Source organism: Coregonus lavaretus, assembly GCF_964263955.1.
Source record: "Coregonus lavaretus genome assembly, chromosome: 12".
NCBI lineage: Eukaryota > Metazoa > Chordata > Actinopteri > Salmoniformes > Salmonidae > Coregonus > Coregonus lavaretus.
This window is the reverse complement of record NC_139999.1, coordinates 58,539,369-58,558,215: the sequence shown is the minus strand read 5'-3', so window position 1 is coordinate 58,558,215 and position 18,847 is coordinate 58,539,369. Positions and strand designations below refer to the sequence as shown.

General features: G+C 42.2%; 1 protein-coding gene across 1 annotated transcript in view; it reads left to right on the top strand.

Moving 5' to 3' along the window:
* The window catches only part of LOC311138781 (mitochondrial import receptor subunit TOM34-like), a 33,726-nt gene extending 26,437 nt beyond the window's left edge, over window positions 1-7,289 (top strand). Inside the window, exon 10 of the mRNA XM_084173604.1 lies at window positions 6,748-7,289. Within this exon, the coding sequence (XP_084029730.1) occupies window positions 6,748-6,979 (232 nt within the window). The 3' untranslated portion in view covers window positions 6,980-7,289. The remainder of the gene's footprint in view (window positions 1-6,747) is intronic.
* The last annotated feature ends 11,558 nt before the right edge of the window (window positions 7,290-18,847 follow it).

Here is an 18,847-nt window from a genome sequence, read left to right as displayed (position 1 = left end):
GTATTTGGAATACACTAACCGCGAGTGAGAGAGAAACTTTTGAATGTTGGGTCTGAGCTAACGCTGGACAAAGCTATCGACATAGCCAGATCTCACGAGCTAGCATAGGTTCAGATGAAAACCATTTCGGGCGGCAGCACGAGCGCATCACGTGAACAAGCAGTGCACGCAGTCAGGCAGACATCTAAGCACACCTCCGGTGTCCAGAGAGCATGTTTCAGAACGGAGAGAGACAGAACTCCAAAACAGAGCGACACAGACTCCAAACGCCCCAAAACATGTGGATGCAAAGTGCATGACGAACAGGGAAATTGCCCAGCTAAAGGCAAACAGTGTACTAAATGTGGAAAATGGAATCACTTTGCAAAAGTGTGCAGAGCTTACCATGGATAAACAGCACATACAGTGAGTGAAGATGAAATGTCAATCAAAGAGTCAAATGCTGATGAACTGTTTATTGATTCAGTGACACAGAAAAGTCAGATATCAGAGACAGAGCAAGCCTTTGCTGATATTGAGATAGGAACACAAGGCACAGAGCTAAAGTTCGTACTAGACACTGGTGCACAAGCAAACATTATTCCTTGGAATAAGTACCGAAGCTTGACATCTGAGAGCGAGCTACAGCCCACCACGCGCAGACTGACTGGTTATGGTGGTGAACAGCTCCCAGTAAAAGGCACATGCACCTTCAAATGCAAATACAAGGAAAGTGACATGATGTTGGACTTTTACATTGTTGACACTCGAGCACCTGCAGTGCTAGGTCTTAAAGCATGTTTAGAAATGGACCTCATCAAGCTAGTTTTATCAGTGACAGCACCAGTAGAGATAGAGAATCTAATGGAGGAGTTTGCTGATGTTTTTACAGGAATAAGACTATTCCCAGGAGAATGTACCATTCACCTTGACCCAGACGCAATCCCTGTGGTCTACCCACCGAGAAAGATTCCCCTTGCTCTCCGCAACCGTCTGAAGAAAGAGTTGAAGAGCATGGAGCAATCTGATATCGTCACCAAGGTTACAGAACCGACGGATTGGGTCAACGCGTTAGTGGTGGTGGAGAAACCACTCACAGGCAAGCTCAGAGTATGTCTCGACCCAAGAGATTTGAACAAGGCTATCAAATGCCCCCATTACCCCTTACTGACGCTAGATGGCATCACACACAAGCTAGCGGGCGCACGCTACTTCAGTGTCATGGACGCCAGATCAGGCTACTGGGCTATCAAGCTCACAGAAGAGTCATCTAAGCTCACAACGTTCAACACACCGTTTGGACACTACAGGTTTCGTTGCCTGCCATTTGGGATTATCTCAGCCCAAGACGAGTTTCAGCGAAAGATCGACGAGGTGTACGAAGGCCTCGACGGAGTTGTGGCAATTGTGGACGACATCCTTGTCTATGGTCGAACCAAAGAGGAACACGACAGAAACCTCAGCGCGATGCTGCAAAGGTCCCGCAAGAGAGGAGTCCGGCTCAACCCAGAGAAGAGCACAGTCGGCGCTACAGAGGTCAGCTACTTCGGACATCTTCTCACAGCGAATGGAATCAAGCCAGATCTGTAGAAGATCTCATCCATAAAGGAAATGGAGCCACCAAAGAACCGCACAGAGCTGGAAACAGTGCTTGGCATGGTCAACTACTTAGCGAAGTTCACACCCAGCCTCTCCAATGCTAATGCAGCCCTGCTTCAGCTGCTAAAGCAGTCCAGTGAGTTCCTCTGGGACAAGCAACACGACATCGCTTTCCAGAAAGTGAAATACTTGATCACGAAAGAACCAGGACCAATCCTTGCCTACTACGACCCCAACAAAGAGCTCAGACTCCAGGTGGACGCGTCAAAGTATGGACTAGGTGCAGTGCTACTGCAAGAAGGAAAACCCATCGGCTACGCTTCCAAGACTGTGAAATCAACTACGCTCAAATCGAAAAGGAGCTATACGCCATTCTGTTCGGATGTAAGCGTTTCCATCAGTAAGTCTATGGACGACAAGTCATTGTGGAATCCGACCACAAGACCCTCGAGTCAATCATGAGGAAACCGTTAGCCGCAGCCCCGCCAAGGCTACAGAGAATGATCCATCAACTACAAAAATACGACTTCACAATCACTCACCGTCCAGGCAAAGACATCCCTGTCACAGACACACTCTCCAGGAAGTTTCTTACCTACAAGGACAGCAGCCTCAGTGAAGGCATGGGCATGCAGGTGCACACTGTGTACAGCAACTTACCAGTTAGTGACACAAAACTGAAGGAGATCCGAGAAACAGAAAAAGACACACAACTCACACAGCTGAGGAAAGTCATACAGTCAGGATGGCCTGAGGAGAGGAGAAAATGCCCTCAGAGCGTCTCAGAGTTCTGGAACCTTCGTGACGAACTATCACAGATCAACAGAATCACTTTCAAAGGAGAGAAAATCATAATACCTACCAGTCTCAGAGAAGAGATTTTGACAAAGATCCATGCTGGACACATGGGCATGGAAAAGTGCAAACTGTGAGCACGGGACATTTTGTTTTGGGCCGGAATGTGCAAACAAATAGAGGACATGGTTGGTAAATGCCCCACCTGTCTTGAACGACGCCCCTCAAACACCAAAGAGCCAATGTTACCTCACCGTATCCCAGACCGACCCTGGCAGGTCGTGCCATCCGATCTGTTCACCTGGAACAACGAGGACTACATCATAACAGTGGACTACTACAGCAGATACTTCGAACTCGACAAGCTTCACAGCACCACATCGGCAGCTGTGATACACAAGCTGAAAGCAGCCTTTGCCAGGCATGGCATTGTAGAGACTTTAATATCTGATAATGGCCCCTGTTACAAATCAAATGAGTTTGAATCCTTCACAAAAGCATGGGAGTTCACACATGTCACCACAAGCCCACATTACCCTCAAAGTAATGGCCTTGCTGAAAAATCTGTGCAGATTGCTAAATCACTCATGGACAAAGCAAAAGCAGACAAGAGAGACCCCTACCTCAGTCTCCTTGAATACCGCAACACTCCAGTTGACAACTTAGAATCACCAACCCAGCTGTTGATGAGCCGCAGGCTTCGCTCAATTCTTCCCAGCACCAACCAGCAGCTGCAACCTGAGGTCGTCAGCTACAAGGAAATGCATGCAAATTGTGCACAGAGACAAGAACACCAAAAGCGATACTACGACAGGTCAGCTAGACCACTGCCACCACTGAACGATGGAGAGTCAGTTAGAATCCAGGAGCATGGCTACTGGAAGCCAGCAGTCGTCATCCAACCAGCTGACACTGAACGTTCATATCACGTTCGCACCGCAGAAGGAGCGGTGTACCGCCGCAATCGTCGTCACCTACTGAACACAAAAGAACAACACACTGACGAGATGAACTGTTCCCCTGAAAGAGAACGGGATGGACTAAACACAGACACAACACAACATACACCATACTTACCTGCAACACCACAAGAACTGTTGACTGACACAGAAGCATGCTCAGCTTCATATCACACAAGGTCAGGAAGAGAGGTCAAGCCTAGAGCTGTCCTAGACCTGTGAAATGTCAAAGGTTGTAGGCGGATCGCTGCCCTAAAAGAGTTCCGGACTGTAAACTTGTTATTGAAATGTTAACTTGAAATGCTTTGGTATTGTATTTGTTTGAAATGTTGAGATGTCATTGCTACAGTGAAAAGCTGAGTTGCTGAGAAATATTTGTTCTAAAAGTAACAGTATGCTGAATCATTGTTTCATAGTCTGTTATGTTGATGCAGTTGGTGCAGTATAAATGGTTACTTACCTCGAGTTCAAACTACAGAGCATGTATGCAAAAGAAACGCTTAAAATATGTAGAACATTTATTTTATTTTTTTAAAGAAGGGGGATGTAATATTCATATGTGTCAGCATACTGAATTGTAATTGGATGCATGCTACCGTCTTGTCATACTGCGCTATGATTGGTTAAGACCACCCAGGTGGTGAGGTCATCTTCAAGATGATCATGGCCGGAGACACATGAACATGCCAGTTTTAGCTAACTAATAAAGAGCTACGTTTAGAAAGATCCTGTCGTGCTGCATTTTATTATTTTGTACAAAGCAAGACATTATCCATTTTAGATTTTACATATTTAGCAGACGCTCTTATCCAGAGCGACTTACAGGAGCAATTAGGGTTAAGTGCCTTGCTTAAGGGCACATCGACAGATTTTTCACCTAGTCAGCTCGGGGATTAGAACCAGCGACCTTTCGGTTACTGGCACAATGCTCTTACCCACTAAGCTACCTGCCGCCCCAGATAAAACTATACTAAATATATTCACGTCACCAAATAACTGATTGTTATTTGCAACACTCTGTAAGGTAGTATAGATGGAGGACAGCTATTTTCCGTCCTCTTCTGGGTACATTGACTTCAATACAATCCTAGGAGGCTCATGGTTCTCACCCCCTTCCATAGACTTACACAGTAATTATGACGATTTCCGGAGGACGTCCTTCAACCTATCAGAGCTCTTGCAGCATGAACTGACATGTTGTCCATCCAATCAAAGGATCAGAGAATGAATCTAGTACTGAAAGCATAAGTTACAGCTAGCTAGCACTGCAGTGCATAACATGTGGTGAGTAGTTGATTCAAAGAGAAAGAAAGACAATAGTTGAACAGATTTTAACAAATTAATTTATTCAAAAATTAAGCAGAAGAGAGAGAGAAAGAGAGAGCGAGAGATAGCTATATTTCATTTTATTTTTTTCACTTTCACTTCCTTAGCTAGCTAATGCAGCTAATTTACTCTACTCAACAACCTGACTCAAACAGAGAGGAATGCTGTTTATGTTAGCCAGCTGGCTAAGGCTATCCAACATTCCAGCTCTTCCAAGTCAAGGTAAGCTTTTGGTTTTATAAATGTATTGCCACCAGGGCCCGCCAGTGTAACTGCTGAACTGCTTGCTCTACACTGTACTGCGTGACTGTACACATGGATTGGATTGTGGGTTTACTAATGTGTTAGTTCTAATAGATATGTTGACTATGATGTTAGCAAATATAGAGACAATGATGTAGTCTGTGAGTAGTGGTTAACGGTTGTGGTATGATGGTTAGGCTAGGATGGTTAGGCACAGACAGCTGTTGTGTTGTGCCCTGAAGTCCCCAAGCGAAGGGAAAATGTGAGATGAGAAGAGCGTGTAGTTGATCCTGTAATTCACTGGTAGCCAGAGGAGTTGGGCCAGGATCAGGGTGATGGGGTCTGACTTCTTGGTCCTGTTCAGGACATTTTGATTGATGTTACATTTCAAAAACCCTCCCCCCCACATGCCTGTAGAAGGGGTGCAACATCACGTATTATGTTCGTAACTGTTTTCCAACCAATCGAGTCGATGAAGACATTAATAAAGGGAAAAAAATCAGATGAAAACGCTACCGAAATTCTATCATCTCCTGTGCTACACTCCTGTGCTACACGCACAACGAACACTCTGGATCATTGCTACTCTCCCTTCCGGGATGGCTACAAAGCCCTCCCCCGCCCTTCTTTCGGCAAATCAGATCATGCCTCCATTCTGCTCTTCCCCACCTATAGGCAGAAACTTAAGCAGGAAGTACCCATGGTAAGGACTGTTCAACGTTAGTCTGACCAATTGGAATCATGCTTCAATATTGTTTTGATCACGTGGATTGTGAAATGTTCCAGGTGCCTCTGAGAATAGTATCGACGTATACACTGACTCGGTGACTGAGTTCATCAGGAAGTGCATAGAGGATGTTGTTCCCACTGTGATGATTAAAACTTATCCAAACCAAAAACCGTGGATAGATGGCAGCATTCGCAAAAACTTAACCACCACATTTAACCTCAACAAGGTACATGGACGTGTACAAATAGACCAGCTATGCCCTCTGTAAGGCAATCAAAGAGGCAAAACGACAGTACAGGGACAAAGTGGAGTCGAAATTCAACAACTCAGACATGAGACATATGTGGCAGGGACTCCACACAATCACAGATTATAAAGGGAAAGCCAGCCTGTTTTTCGGACACCAATGCCTCGCTCCCGGACAAGCTAAACACCTTCGAGGTAAACAACACCAAACCGCAAACGTGGGCCCCCGCTGCTCACGAGGATCAACACTTTACATTTATATTTGTATGTGTTGCGTTTGTTTAGTGTGTATATACACTACTGTTCAAAAGTTTGGGGTCACTTAGACATTTCCTTGTTTTTGAAAGAAAATCACTTTTTTGGGATATTAAAATAACATCAAATTGATCAGAAATACAGTGTAGACATTGTTAATGTTGTAAATGGCTATTGTAGCTGGAAACGGCAGATTTTTTATGGAATATCTACATAGGCGTACAGAGGCCCATTATTAGCAACCATCAGTCCTATGTTCCAATGGCACGTTGTGTTTGCTAATCCAAGTTTATCATTTTAAAAGGCTAATTGATCATTAGAAAACCATTTTGCAATTATGTTAGCACAGCTGAAAACTGTTGTGCTGATTAAAGAAGCAATATAACTGGCCTTCTTGAGACTAGTTGAGTATCTGGAGCATCAGCAATTGTGGTATACAGAAGATAGCCCTATTTGGTAAAAGACCAAGTCCATATTATGGTAAGAACAGATCAAATAAGCAAAGAGAAACGACAGTCCATCATTACTTTAAGACATAAAGGTCAGTCAATCTGGAAAATTTCAAGAATTCCATCTGGTTTGTGCTTAAAAGGACTATCATTTGTTTTTCAACAGGACAATGACCCAAAACACCTCCAGGCTGTGTAAGGGCTATTTGACCAAGAAGGCGAGTGATGGAGTGCTGCATCAGATGACCTGGCCTCCACAATCACCTGACCTCAACCCAATTGAGATGGTTTGGGATGAGTTGGACCGCAGAGTGAAGGAAAAGCAGCCAACAAGTGCTCAGCATATGTGGGAACTCCTTCAAGACTGTTGGAAAAGCATTCCAGGTGAAGCTGGTTGAGAGAATGCCAAGAGTATGCAAAGCTGACATCAAGGCAAAGGGTGGCTACTTTGAAGAATCTAAAATTATTTGTTTAACACTTTTTTGTTTACTACATGATTCCATATGTGTTATTTCATAGTTTTGATGTCTTCACTATTAGTCTACAATGTTGAAAATCGTAAAAATAGAGAAAAACCCTTGAATGAGTAGGTGTGTCCAAACAGATGTCACCATTCACTCTGAAAAAAAATATAAATGCAACATGTAAAGTGTTGGTCCCATGTTTCATGAGCTGAAATAAAAGATCCCAGAAATGTTCCATATGCACAAAAAGCTTTTTTCTCTCCAATTTTGTGCACAGGTTTGTTTACATCCCTGTTAGTGAGCATTTCTCCTTCGCCAAGATAATCCATCCACCTGACAGGTGTGTCATATCAAGAAGCTGATTAAACAGCATGATCATTGCACAGGTGCACCTTCTGCTGGGGACAATAAAAGGCCACTCTAAAATGTGCAGTTTTGTCACACAACACAATGCCACAGATGTTTCAAGTTTTGAGGGAGCGTGCAATTGGCATGCTGACTGCAGGAATGTCCACCAGAGCTGTTGCCAGAGAATTTAATGTTAATTTCTCTACCATAAGCCACCTCCAAAGTCATTTTAGAGAATTTGGCAGTACGTCCAACCGGCCTCACAACCGCAGACCACGTGTAACCATGCCAGCCCATGACCTCCACAACCGGCTTCTTCACCTGCGGGATCGCCAAACTGTCAGAAAGCATCTCAGCGAAGCTTATCTGCGTGCTCGACCGCATTCAGTCTTGACCTGACTGCAGTTCGGCGTTGTAGCTGACTTCAGTGGGCAAATGCTCACCTTCGATGGTCACTGGAATGCTGGAGAAGTATGCTCTTCACTGTACCGGGCAGATGGAAGCCTCAAGTCGTGGGTGCAAATGTTTTATACCAGTGTTTGCAATGGACTCGTATCAATGACCTACGAGTGGTTCCCACTAGATGGCCAAGCTCAAAAGTCAAAATTGGCTATACCGTAAAAATTTATGAAAACAAAAATGTGCTTTTTGGTCTTAATGTAAGGTTAGGGTTAGGTATAAGGTTAGCAGTCTGGGTAGAGGGATACAACGCTACTTAGCATTGTCTCGCAAAACTACCTCTAATTTCCTTCATACTGGACACAGAGACATACAGTTTTTATTCACAAGTTCATCTGACTCAGAGGAAGTAGAAAGTGGGCATCATTGCCAAAATCCCGAAGTATCCCTTTAAGGTTAAGACAACCCCTATAATGGTGCTCTTGACTGTGGTGGTGTGATGCTATGAAGCAGCCAGCAGGGTGTAGTGGAGGCTATGGTATTGGATGGCTAGTCCTACTTAAGTTTAATTTATTTCACGATTAACCTTGACCTGCCTTGCCAAATGCTGCTAATAGGATCATCTTCAAGATGATAACTTTCACATTTTGATATTGTTAAATGAATAACACAACCCTTATAATGAGGGTATCAGTATCACTGATATGGAATTGGGGGCATTATGAGCACAATGTCAAGTGTTATAATAGGCTAAACGAAGGGTTATAAATCTAATACCAAAAATGTAAGAACAGTTTATTTACATTGATCTGTTGTATGGTTTGCATCAACTGCATTATTAACCGACGTCTTCAATAATCAGTTGAAAGAGTGATTAGTCTTACATATTCACATTTCCACTGAACTGTTTGTTGATATAAAAGCCTTTTTCTTGCAACAGTAAATATATTTAACAAGTAACACATTTCTCTATGCCCTTGCTTAAAGTTATTTATGAGGAATTTACAATTTTTCAATAGGTAATCAATACACAATATAATAACTCAGTCTTTACAGTGGCCTAAAAATAAATATATTGGAAATCAATTGTGTCCTTCACAATATTGTTATTTGGCAGTGCGGTTTGACAGACATAGGTTTGACCGTCAAGACAGGACAGTCATTAAACAAAAAACACAAAAAACTGTATCTATATTGAGTTATATATTTTTCAATATTTAATGATCTACTTTTTTCTTCAGTGAAGGAAGTTTCAAGTTGAGATATGGACAGCTATCTGTATGGCCTCATTAGTGAGCTTGATACACAGCCATCCACCTCAGAATGCAGATCTCTGGGGACTCATGTGGAGCAGCTCGTTGTTGTCTAACCCCAGCAGTATGCCTGTGATCTTCCCAGCCAGACTGAGGTGCATGATCTGGGTGAGAGATGCTGGAACAAAACAAACCATCATAAAGGACTTCACACTGGAGGATTGCAAAATTCCAGAATGAGGTTAATAAAGTGAACTGAACAGAAGGATGCCAAACTCACCAAGCATCTGCTTCTGTTCCTGAGGACAAGCCGTTGCCAGCATGGAGGCCATCAGAGGCTCCTGGCCTTGGACATGGACAGCAGGCTGCTGCATGGGGGCCTATGGCAGGGCAATCATATGATGCGATGGGTTGTGTACACTGCCTGGGTACTTGTAACGTTACTTGTACAATGCTGAGGACTAGATATTCACGATTAAAGATGTGATTATAGCCTGCCATATCACTAATGCATTTTTCCAACTACAGACTGTAAATTAAATGGGATCATTTATGTGCATCATCAGATATACGTACCCCTCCGCTGAGACAAAGCCGAAGCCCTTGCTGCGGCCACCCTCTGTCATGATCACCACTTGCGAAGATGCTCATCATCCTACTGATCATCCTGCTTCATCTGCTCAAACTAGTGTATCGGCTCCGTCCGGCGCACTCCTTTCTTCTGGACGGCCCACATAGACCCGTCTTCCATTCAGCTCCTTCCCATTAATTTTATCCACAGCCTGAAGAGGTCAGATACACTCCATTGAGACGCTGGACTCACAGATACTGAAATCTATGACAGTGATAATAATGTATGGCATTACTCACCTTCTGTGATGACTCTGTGAAATCATTGGATCATCTGATTAATTTTGCATCAATGCAATTCCATCTTTATTGACTAGCGTTGGATCTGTCTCAATGCCGCTGCCCGTGCGCTCACAGACGCCATAATGAGACCGCAACATTGTATCTATCTCGATACATCTTTATGCGACAACGGGGAAATAATTAGGAAGTGGATAGAATCTAATTTCTTATGATTATCAGTGAAATTAATGAATTTATAAAATATTCATTACTATATATAGCTTTGTAAGACTATAAATGACCAACCACCCAGTTTTGGAGTAGTTAGAAGGTCTATTCCCCTGCTTTTGAGAGGAGCTGGCTACTTTACCGGGAGACTTCAAGCAATTGCGCGAAGCTATCAATATGCTAACTTCAATCATCTCCAAACTGCACACAGAGACATAAAAATGGTATCCATGAGTTCGTCTGATTCTGGGTAAGTAGATAAATGACCTAAATCTTGAAATTCCGCAGTATCCCGTTAAGTAACCCCCTACCCCTGCAAAGCAAAAATTTATTTCCGCTAAGATTGGTGCTTGAACTGTCAACCCTGGACAAGCACACTACCACTTGTGCCACAAAGGTCAAGACTTCTTGGCAGGGGGTCACATCCCACTGGGCACAGACGTCAATTCAATATCTATTCCACGTTCTTTCAATGTAATTTCATTGAAATGACGTGGAAACAACATTGATTCAACCACTGTCTGTCCAGTGGGATCTTACATACTGGGAGCATGCTTACACTTTGTTCAAAGAACGTTGCATTTATCCTATCTTGCAATTGGAACAATGTTCTAGTTTTTCCACTGTTTGCAAAATAGGGATTATTCTAGTTCAGCTTTTTTTGGGATGCTACTTTTATGACTTGACGTAACCATATTAGTGCATGGAGCAGCGTCTCTAAGATGATTATCGCTGGCCTCTTTCTGTGATACACTGTTATGCATGACTCAATGCATAATGGGTTTGGGTTATTTTGGGACATCAAATCATTCAACGGAAGGTGGATGTGGATGTGCTCCGGAATGGAGAGGAATATAATAATTCTGAAGAAGGGGTATGGAAAGAACCAAAATGTACAAATGCAAGAGACAGCCATATCAAAGTTGTGGTAGGCCTACATCAACAATGCTTTATCACTGAAAGTGTATACTTGAGCAGTTTGATTCCGTATTCCGTATCAAGGCCTCACAAAAATGTATCGATACTGCATTGACACTAACCTGTAAGTTGGTTGCTGATTTCAGTTTTTGCAGTCTTAACTTGTTAACAACATTATAGTGTTAATGAGGCTCTCCAGCTTTCATGAAAATACTGTTAGATTTCATGGAAGCACTTTTATAGTCAAGAGAGTGGGAATGACAACAATTCTAAACTGTCATTAATCAGCAGCAAACATTTCCCTCTAATCTTATCGAGCTATATTTCGACAAAGGATGTTAAACTACCATCACTCCATTTTGTTTCATGTTGCATTTGATATAGTACACTTTATTGAAGAAAAAGTGATTCATCTTGCGCTTGAGACTATCACCACAATACAGAAAACATTGTCCATTGAGAAGGTATAGTAATCTCTGTACAATCAATCGGCCCCTGGTAAATTTATGGAGACATCGTTTGACAAAGTTAAGGCACTGTTTTGTTTACTCAGCAGTCTTTGCGGAAACAAAGCAATAAGCATTGGGGATTCAACCAGGTTGTGATGCTGATTGGTTTATATATCGACTTGACTTTTGGTGGCTGCTGTTTGAAAGAGATGCTGCCTCTAGTGAGTAAATTTTTTAAAGAGTGTAGGTTACCATGATGGTCTTTCAGTGCATTGCACAATGTTGATGGTTGTTACATATGGACACTTGATCATGCTGCTTAAACCTCATGGTTACTATGTTTAGTACCTAATAGTGTCCCTTGAAGCAGAATTCTCATTACTTTTAATTTAAAATGAAATTCTTGTAAAATGTTTGTTGTATATCTTGTATAGTATTTGGGTCTGTTATGTGTGAATGTTGCTGTTACAGTGCCTTCAGAAAGTATTCAGACCCCTTGACTTTTTCCACATTTTGTTGTGTAACAGCCTGAATTTAAAATTGATTAAATTGAGATTGTGTCACTGGCTTGCACACAATACACCATAAAATGTCAAAGTGGAATTACAAATTAATTAAAAATGAAAAGCTGAAATGTCTTGAGTCAATTAGGATTCAACCCCTTTGTTATGGCAAGCCTAAATAAGTTCAGGAGTAGAAATTTGGCTAACAAGTCACATAATACGTTGTATGGACTAATAATACAGTGAGGGAAAAAAGTTTTTGATCCCCTGCTGATTTTGTACGTTTGCCCACTGACAAAGAAATTATCAGTCTATAATTTTTATGGTAGGTTTATTTGAACAGTGCATGTCAAAAATGTTATAAATTGATTTGCATTTTAATGAGGGAAATAAGTATTTGCCCCCCTCTCAATCAGAAAGATTTCTGGCTCCCAGGTGTCTTTTATACAGGTAACGAGCTGAGATTAGGAGCACACTCTTAAAGGCAGTGCTCCTAATCTCAGCTTGTTACCTGTATAAAAGACACCTGTCCACAGAAGCAATCAATCAGATTCCAAACTCTCCACCATGGCCAAGACCAAAGAGCTCTCCAAGGATGTCAGGGACACGATTGTAGACCTACACAAGGCTGGAATGGGCTACAAGACCATCGCCAAGCAGCTTGGTGAGAAGGTGACAACAGTTGGTGCGATTATTCGCAAATGGAAGAAACACAAAATAACTGTCAATCTCCCTCGGCCTGGGGCTCCATGCAAGTTCTCACCTCGTGGAGTTGCAATAATCATGAGAACGGTGAGGAATCAGCCCAGAACTACACGGGAGGATCTTGTCAATGATCTCAAGGCAGCTGGGACCATAGTCACCAAGAAAACAATTGGTAACACACTACGCCGTGAAGGACTGAAATCCTGCAGCGTCCGCAAGTTCCCCCTGCTCAAGAAAGCACATATACAGGGCCGTCTGAAGTTTGCCAATGAACATCTGAATGATTCAGAGGAGAACTGGGTGAAAGTGTTGTGGTCAGATGAGACCAAAATCGAGCTCTTTGGCATCAACTCAACTCGCCGTGTTTGGAGGAGGAGGAATGCTGCCTATGACCCCAAGAACACCATCCCCACCGTCAAACATGGAGGTGGAAACATTATGCTTTGGGGGTGAAGAGGCGACTCCGGGATGCTGACCTTCTAGGCAGAGTTGCAAAGAAAAAGCCACATCTCAGACTGCCCATCTTAATCTTTTATTTTTATTGGACAGTCTGAGACATGGCTTTTTCTTTGCAACAGCATCCCGGAGTCGCCTCTTCACTGTTGACGTTGAGACTGGTGTTTTGCAGGTACTATTTAATGAAGCTGCCAGTTGAGGACCTGTGATGCGTCTGTTTCTCAAACTAGACACTCTTATGTATTTGTCCTCTTGCACAGTTGGGCACCGGGGCCTCCCACTCCTCTTTCTATTCTGGTTAGAGACAGTTTGCGCTGTTCTGTGAACGGAGTAGTACACAGTATTGTACAAGATCTTCAGTTGCTTGGCAATTTCTCGCATGGAATAGCCTTCATTTCTCAGAACAAGAATAGACTGACGAGTTTCAGAAGAAAGTCCTTTGTTTCTGGCCATTTTGAGCCTGTAATCGAACCCACAATTGCTGACGCTCCAGATACTCAACTAGTCTCAAGAAGGCCAGTTTTATTGCTTCTTTAATCAGCACAACAGTTTTCAGCTGTGCTAACATAATTTCAAAAGGGTTTTCTAATTATCAATTCGCCTTTTAAAATGATAAACTTGGATTAGCAAACACAACGTGCCATTGGAAAACAGGACTGATGGTTGCTGATAATGGGCCTCTGTACGCCTATGTAGATATTCCATTAAAAATCAGCCGTTTCCAGCTACAATAGCCATTTACAACATTAACCATGTCTACACTGTATATCTGATCAATTTGATGTTATTTTAATGGACAAAAAAAAGATTTTCTTTTGAAAACAAGGACATTTCTATGTGACCCCAAACTTTTGAACAGTAGTGTATGTAAATAATGAATGAATGAATGTTTTTTTCCGAGTCAAATCGCCAATGGGCAACCCATCCCTTATGGGATTAATTGACCCATAAACAAACATTACAATAATTCACTGTGGTAATTCAGTGACAATTCTTCTTCCAGTGTTCTCTGCAGTGTGCATCGCATAAAGAGTGCAAAATAATATTTCTAAAACCTGTTTTCGCTTTGTCATTATGGGGTATTGTGTGTAGATTGCTGAGGATTTTTATCTATTTAATCAATTTTAGAATAAGGCTGTAACCTAACAAAATTTTGAAAAATCAAGGGGTCTGAAAACTTTCCGAAGGCACTGTATCTATAAGGCCCCTCAGTCGAGCAGTGAATTTCAAACACAGATTCAACCACAAAGACCAGGGAGGTTTTCCAACGACTCACAAAGAAGGGCACCTATTGGTAGATGGGTAAAAATAAACATTTTATATCCCTTTGAGCATGTGTATCAATTCACCCAGTCACTACAAAGATATAGGCGTCCTTCCTAACTCAGTTGTTGGAGAGGAAGGGAACTGCTCAGTGATTTCACCATGAGGCTAATTCTGACTTTAAAACAGTTATAGAGTTTAATAGCTGTGATAGGAGAAAACTGGAGATGGAGCAACAACATTGTAGTTAATCCACAATACTAACCTAAATGACAGAGTGAAAAGAAGGAAGCCTGTACACAATAACAAATATTCAAAAACATGCATCCTGTTTGCAATGAGTCACTCAAGTAAAACTGCAAAAAATGTGGCAAAGAAATTAACTTTATGTCCTGAATACAAAGAGTTACATTTGTGGCAAATCTAACAGAACTGAGTACCACTCTTCATATTTTTCAAGCATGGTGGTGGCTGCATCATGTTATGGGTATGCTTGTCATCGGCAAAGACTAGGGAGTTTTTTAGGATAAAAAGAAACAGAATAGAGCTAAGCACAGACAAAATTCTAGAGGAAAACCTGGTTCAGTCTGCTTTCCAACAGACACTGGGAGACAAATTCACCTTTCAGTAGGACAATAACCTAAAACACAAGGCCAAATATGCACTGGAGTTGCTAACCAAGATGACATTAAATGTTCCTGAGTGGCCTAGTTACAGTTTTGACTTAAACCGGCTTGAAACCCTATGACAAGACTTGTAAATGGCTGTCTAGCAATGAAGTATTTTTAAAATAATAATGTGCAAATATTGTACAGTCCAGGTGTGCAAAGCTCTTAGAGACTCACCCAGAAAGACATTTACAACTGTAATCGCTGCTAAAGGAGATTCTAACATGTATTGACTCAGGGGTGTGAATACTTATGTAAATGAGATATTTCTGTATTTCATTTTCAATACATTTGCAAAAATTTCTAAAAACATGTTTTCACTTTACCATTATGGGGTATTGTGTGTAGATGGGTTAGAATTTTTTTTGGAATAAGTCAAGCGGTATGAATACTTTCTGAAGGCACTGTATACTGTATGTGCAATATCTTTACATATATTATCCGACTTTCCACAACTGAAGTTCCTTCTCTGAAAAATAAAGCTATTTTATTTTATGGTATTCTATTTGAAGGGTATATTCCATTCTATCCATAAAGTAAGGTCTTACATTTTTATAGAGATTTTTATAACATTATATGAGTTGCTTCCAGAACAAGATTCATGCCGAAAAACACTAACCTGCATGATTTTAAGTCTCATTGTTGACAAAAACCTCCCCAAAACGTTTAGATATCTTCATTTTGCACCCCACATCACCAGCCAGAGCAGCATCATATGATTAAGGGAGGAATTACAAATATAAAAAGGAGGCCATCAAGATCAGAGCTTCAATTTCTATTTACACTGGCAGGCCTGCCTCCATTTTCCTTTGAAACTAGGTTGAGAAGTACTGGGAGAAATTGATCAGACTGCTAAAACAAGTGCCAACTGCTTGTGGTTGGCACATTGATTTTAACTATTTCGTGAGAGGAAGCGCTTGTCAGCTTCAAGTCACAGCACTGATATGATATCAAATATTCATAACATACTGTTCATTTCATAAATACCTTCTAGACCATCTGATTTGTTATGTATCAGGCATATTAGATAACATTCCCTGTTTGATTTCTATACATTGTATTATGATTTATTATTTCACTTTTGCACAGATTGACTGACAGCTAACATACAGCAAAACAAACCGTTATTAAAGCGCCAACACAGTCTATAATCTACAGATGGCACCACACTCCATAATTAAAAGGGCAATACATATCTCTTTACCTGCAGTTATGGCAAATGTCTCCATTTGCTTTGGAGGTTGCATTTTTCCATAAACGTTTCATTGTTAACTTGGGATTTTATCACTTGACATGTCAATAATATAGTGGGAAGGATGCTATAAATCAAGACTGTGTCTTTGAAGATTTGTCTCATGAAACTACAATAAAGACTGGATATCTAAACAACGTCAATTCTGAATGTCAATAGATTTTTAGATTCATTCTCATCAATGACAACATTCTAGAACTGAGTTATCACTCATCTAAGTCTGGTATCCGGGGTAATCTGGTTAATGATTATATAATTGATTAAGTGTCTCTTTCTTGTAGAATGTTGACAGCAGTATAGAACCCCATTGTATTGCTAAGATTTTCAAACTTAACTTAATAGCTACACTCACCAACACAGGTTTAACCTTATCCCTCATGCTGGCCTTGACCAAACCGGTAAATTGCCCCTCACTATAGCTGCAGTTCGCCACATGGCCAGACTTATAGTGGTCTTCTCCCCTTTTAATGGTCTTATGCTCGTCCTTGAAAAATGCCATATGGTCTGAAATAGACACCAAAGTCGACATACTGTACAAACAATTATCTAGGCAAAGTAATAAGATATATATTTTTTGAACTACTGCTCTGCTAACTAGCTAGCTAAAGTGTAGTCAGTGGCTAGCTAAGACAGAGAAACGGGACGGAAGAAGTTCAACGCTATTCAATTCATTTCAATACAGCACATGGATTCATCATGGATTGGGCAAAGGTCTTTAATCACACTGGTGAACGGTAGCTTTGTCAGCTAGAGATTAAATGCAGGAGCTTCCTGCAGGAATTTGTAGTCTTGCTGAGGTCTTCTCTGTTGCTAATTAACATTTCGAATTTTTGAGAGTAAATTGAGGTGAATATATTGATAAAAACCAACCTTGTCCGAGAGAGAATTACATGGTTATCAAAAACGTCATGCCAAGGTAAGCCTACACCAAACACATACTGAGTTTGAAGTGTTTGTAAAATTCGCGATAAATGGTGAAAAAACGATTGGAACCATTTCCGTGTTTCACTGCTAGGTTTTATGGGTGTTATGACGCGTCCACTGTGCCAGACTCAGGGTTGCCATGTTCGCGGTTTTCCCGCCAAATTGGTCTACTTTGAAAATGATGTCGCGTGTGAAAATGTATTGGTCGCGGGTTGCAGGTTTTTGGGCTACTTCTAAATTGCACTGCGGCCGCCATGCCATCTCTTTTTTTATTATCTATTAATTTCACTGTGACCTGCTGCTGCTGACTATCAGGCAGTGAGACAGGCTGCTGTTGCTGAGTGAGTGAGTGGTGGAGTGGAAGGAGCTTCATACAGTCATTGGAATGGAGGGGCGGGCCGGAGGGGTGTGTTTGTAATACTGTTGAGACGGCTTCTGCTGCAGCAGGTAGCTCAGCTGAGTCACGTCAGTGAGAGGAGAGCAGCTTGCGCGCACATAATGACAAGTAATGTGAGATTCAACAACGAACAGCGGCACTAGCTAGCTAACTACATACTTCTCCCTCAAAATTATTCTTTGCTTCGTTCTTTGTATCCTGACCGCCCCAAGTCCTACCAGTCATTACAGCCACCACAGCAAGGGAGATAAACTGAGAAATTATCATCTAACAGTTTCAGAGAGAGGGAGAAAGGATCGAACAATTTGCTTTCTCTCTGGGTATGTAGCTAGCTAGCTAGCTAGCTAACATTGGCCAGAAAGTTGAAGTCAGAGGAGAGATGGAGCAACGTGCAGAGATGAGGACAGAGGAACAAACCGATTTGACACGCTAGTTTACTGGTATGACACGATTCTACTGTCAGTATGCCATGTAAATATGCAAAATATGGGCGAAAATATTGCAAAGACTGGGAAAGAGAACGGGGTGGGGGGGGGGGGGGGGGGGGGGGGGGGGGTGTTGTCCCTCCAGCAGGTCAATGGCGCAGTCCCAGGCCCTGTGAGGAGGGAGACACTTAGCCTTGGAGGCAGAGAAGACATCGGAGAGATCTGCATACTCACGTAGAATGTTGGGCTGGAGGGCGGACTCCGGACTTTCCACTGATGTGGAACAACAAACCACCGGCAGGCAGGTCCTCCAGCATGAGGGGGACCAGGCTGTGATCCTCTTGGTGATCCAATTGATGGTGGGGTTGTGTAGTCTGAGCAATCCCAAGACGATCCGGTGAAGGGGTGACGTGACGATGTGGAAGGACAGCTCCTCGTGGTGCTCCGGTAGTGTGGGAATGGTGATGGGGAGAGTGACGTGCGTAATGGTGCCTGATCCAAGTGGTTTATTGTCCAGCGAGGTGACGTGTAGCAGAGAAGGCAGTGGCACGGTGGCCAACCCCCATTCAGAGACCAGCTCCCTATCGATAAGGTTCCCTGCTGATCCGGAATCTATCATTGCCGTGGAAAGCGAAGAGAAGGAAGAACCATTCAGCGTTAGGGGAACTAAAAACAATGGTTTGGTGACAGGTGATGACAGAACACTCACGGAGCGGCAACGGGAGTCATACCGCCTAGATAGGGAGCCGCCAGGAGATCTGT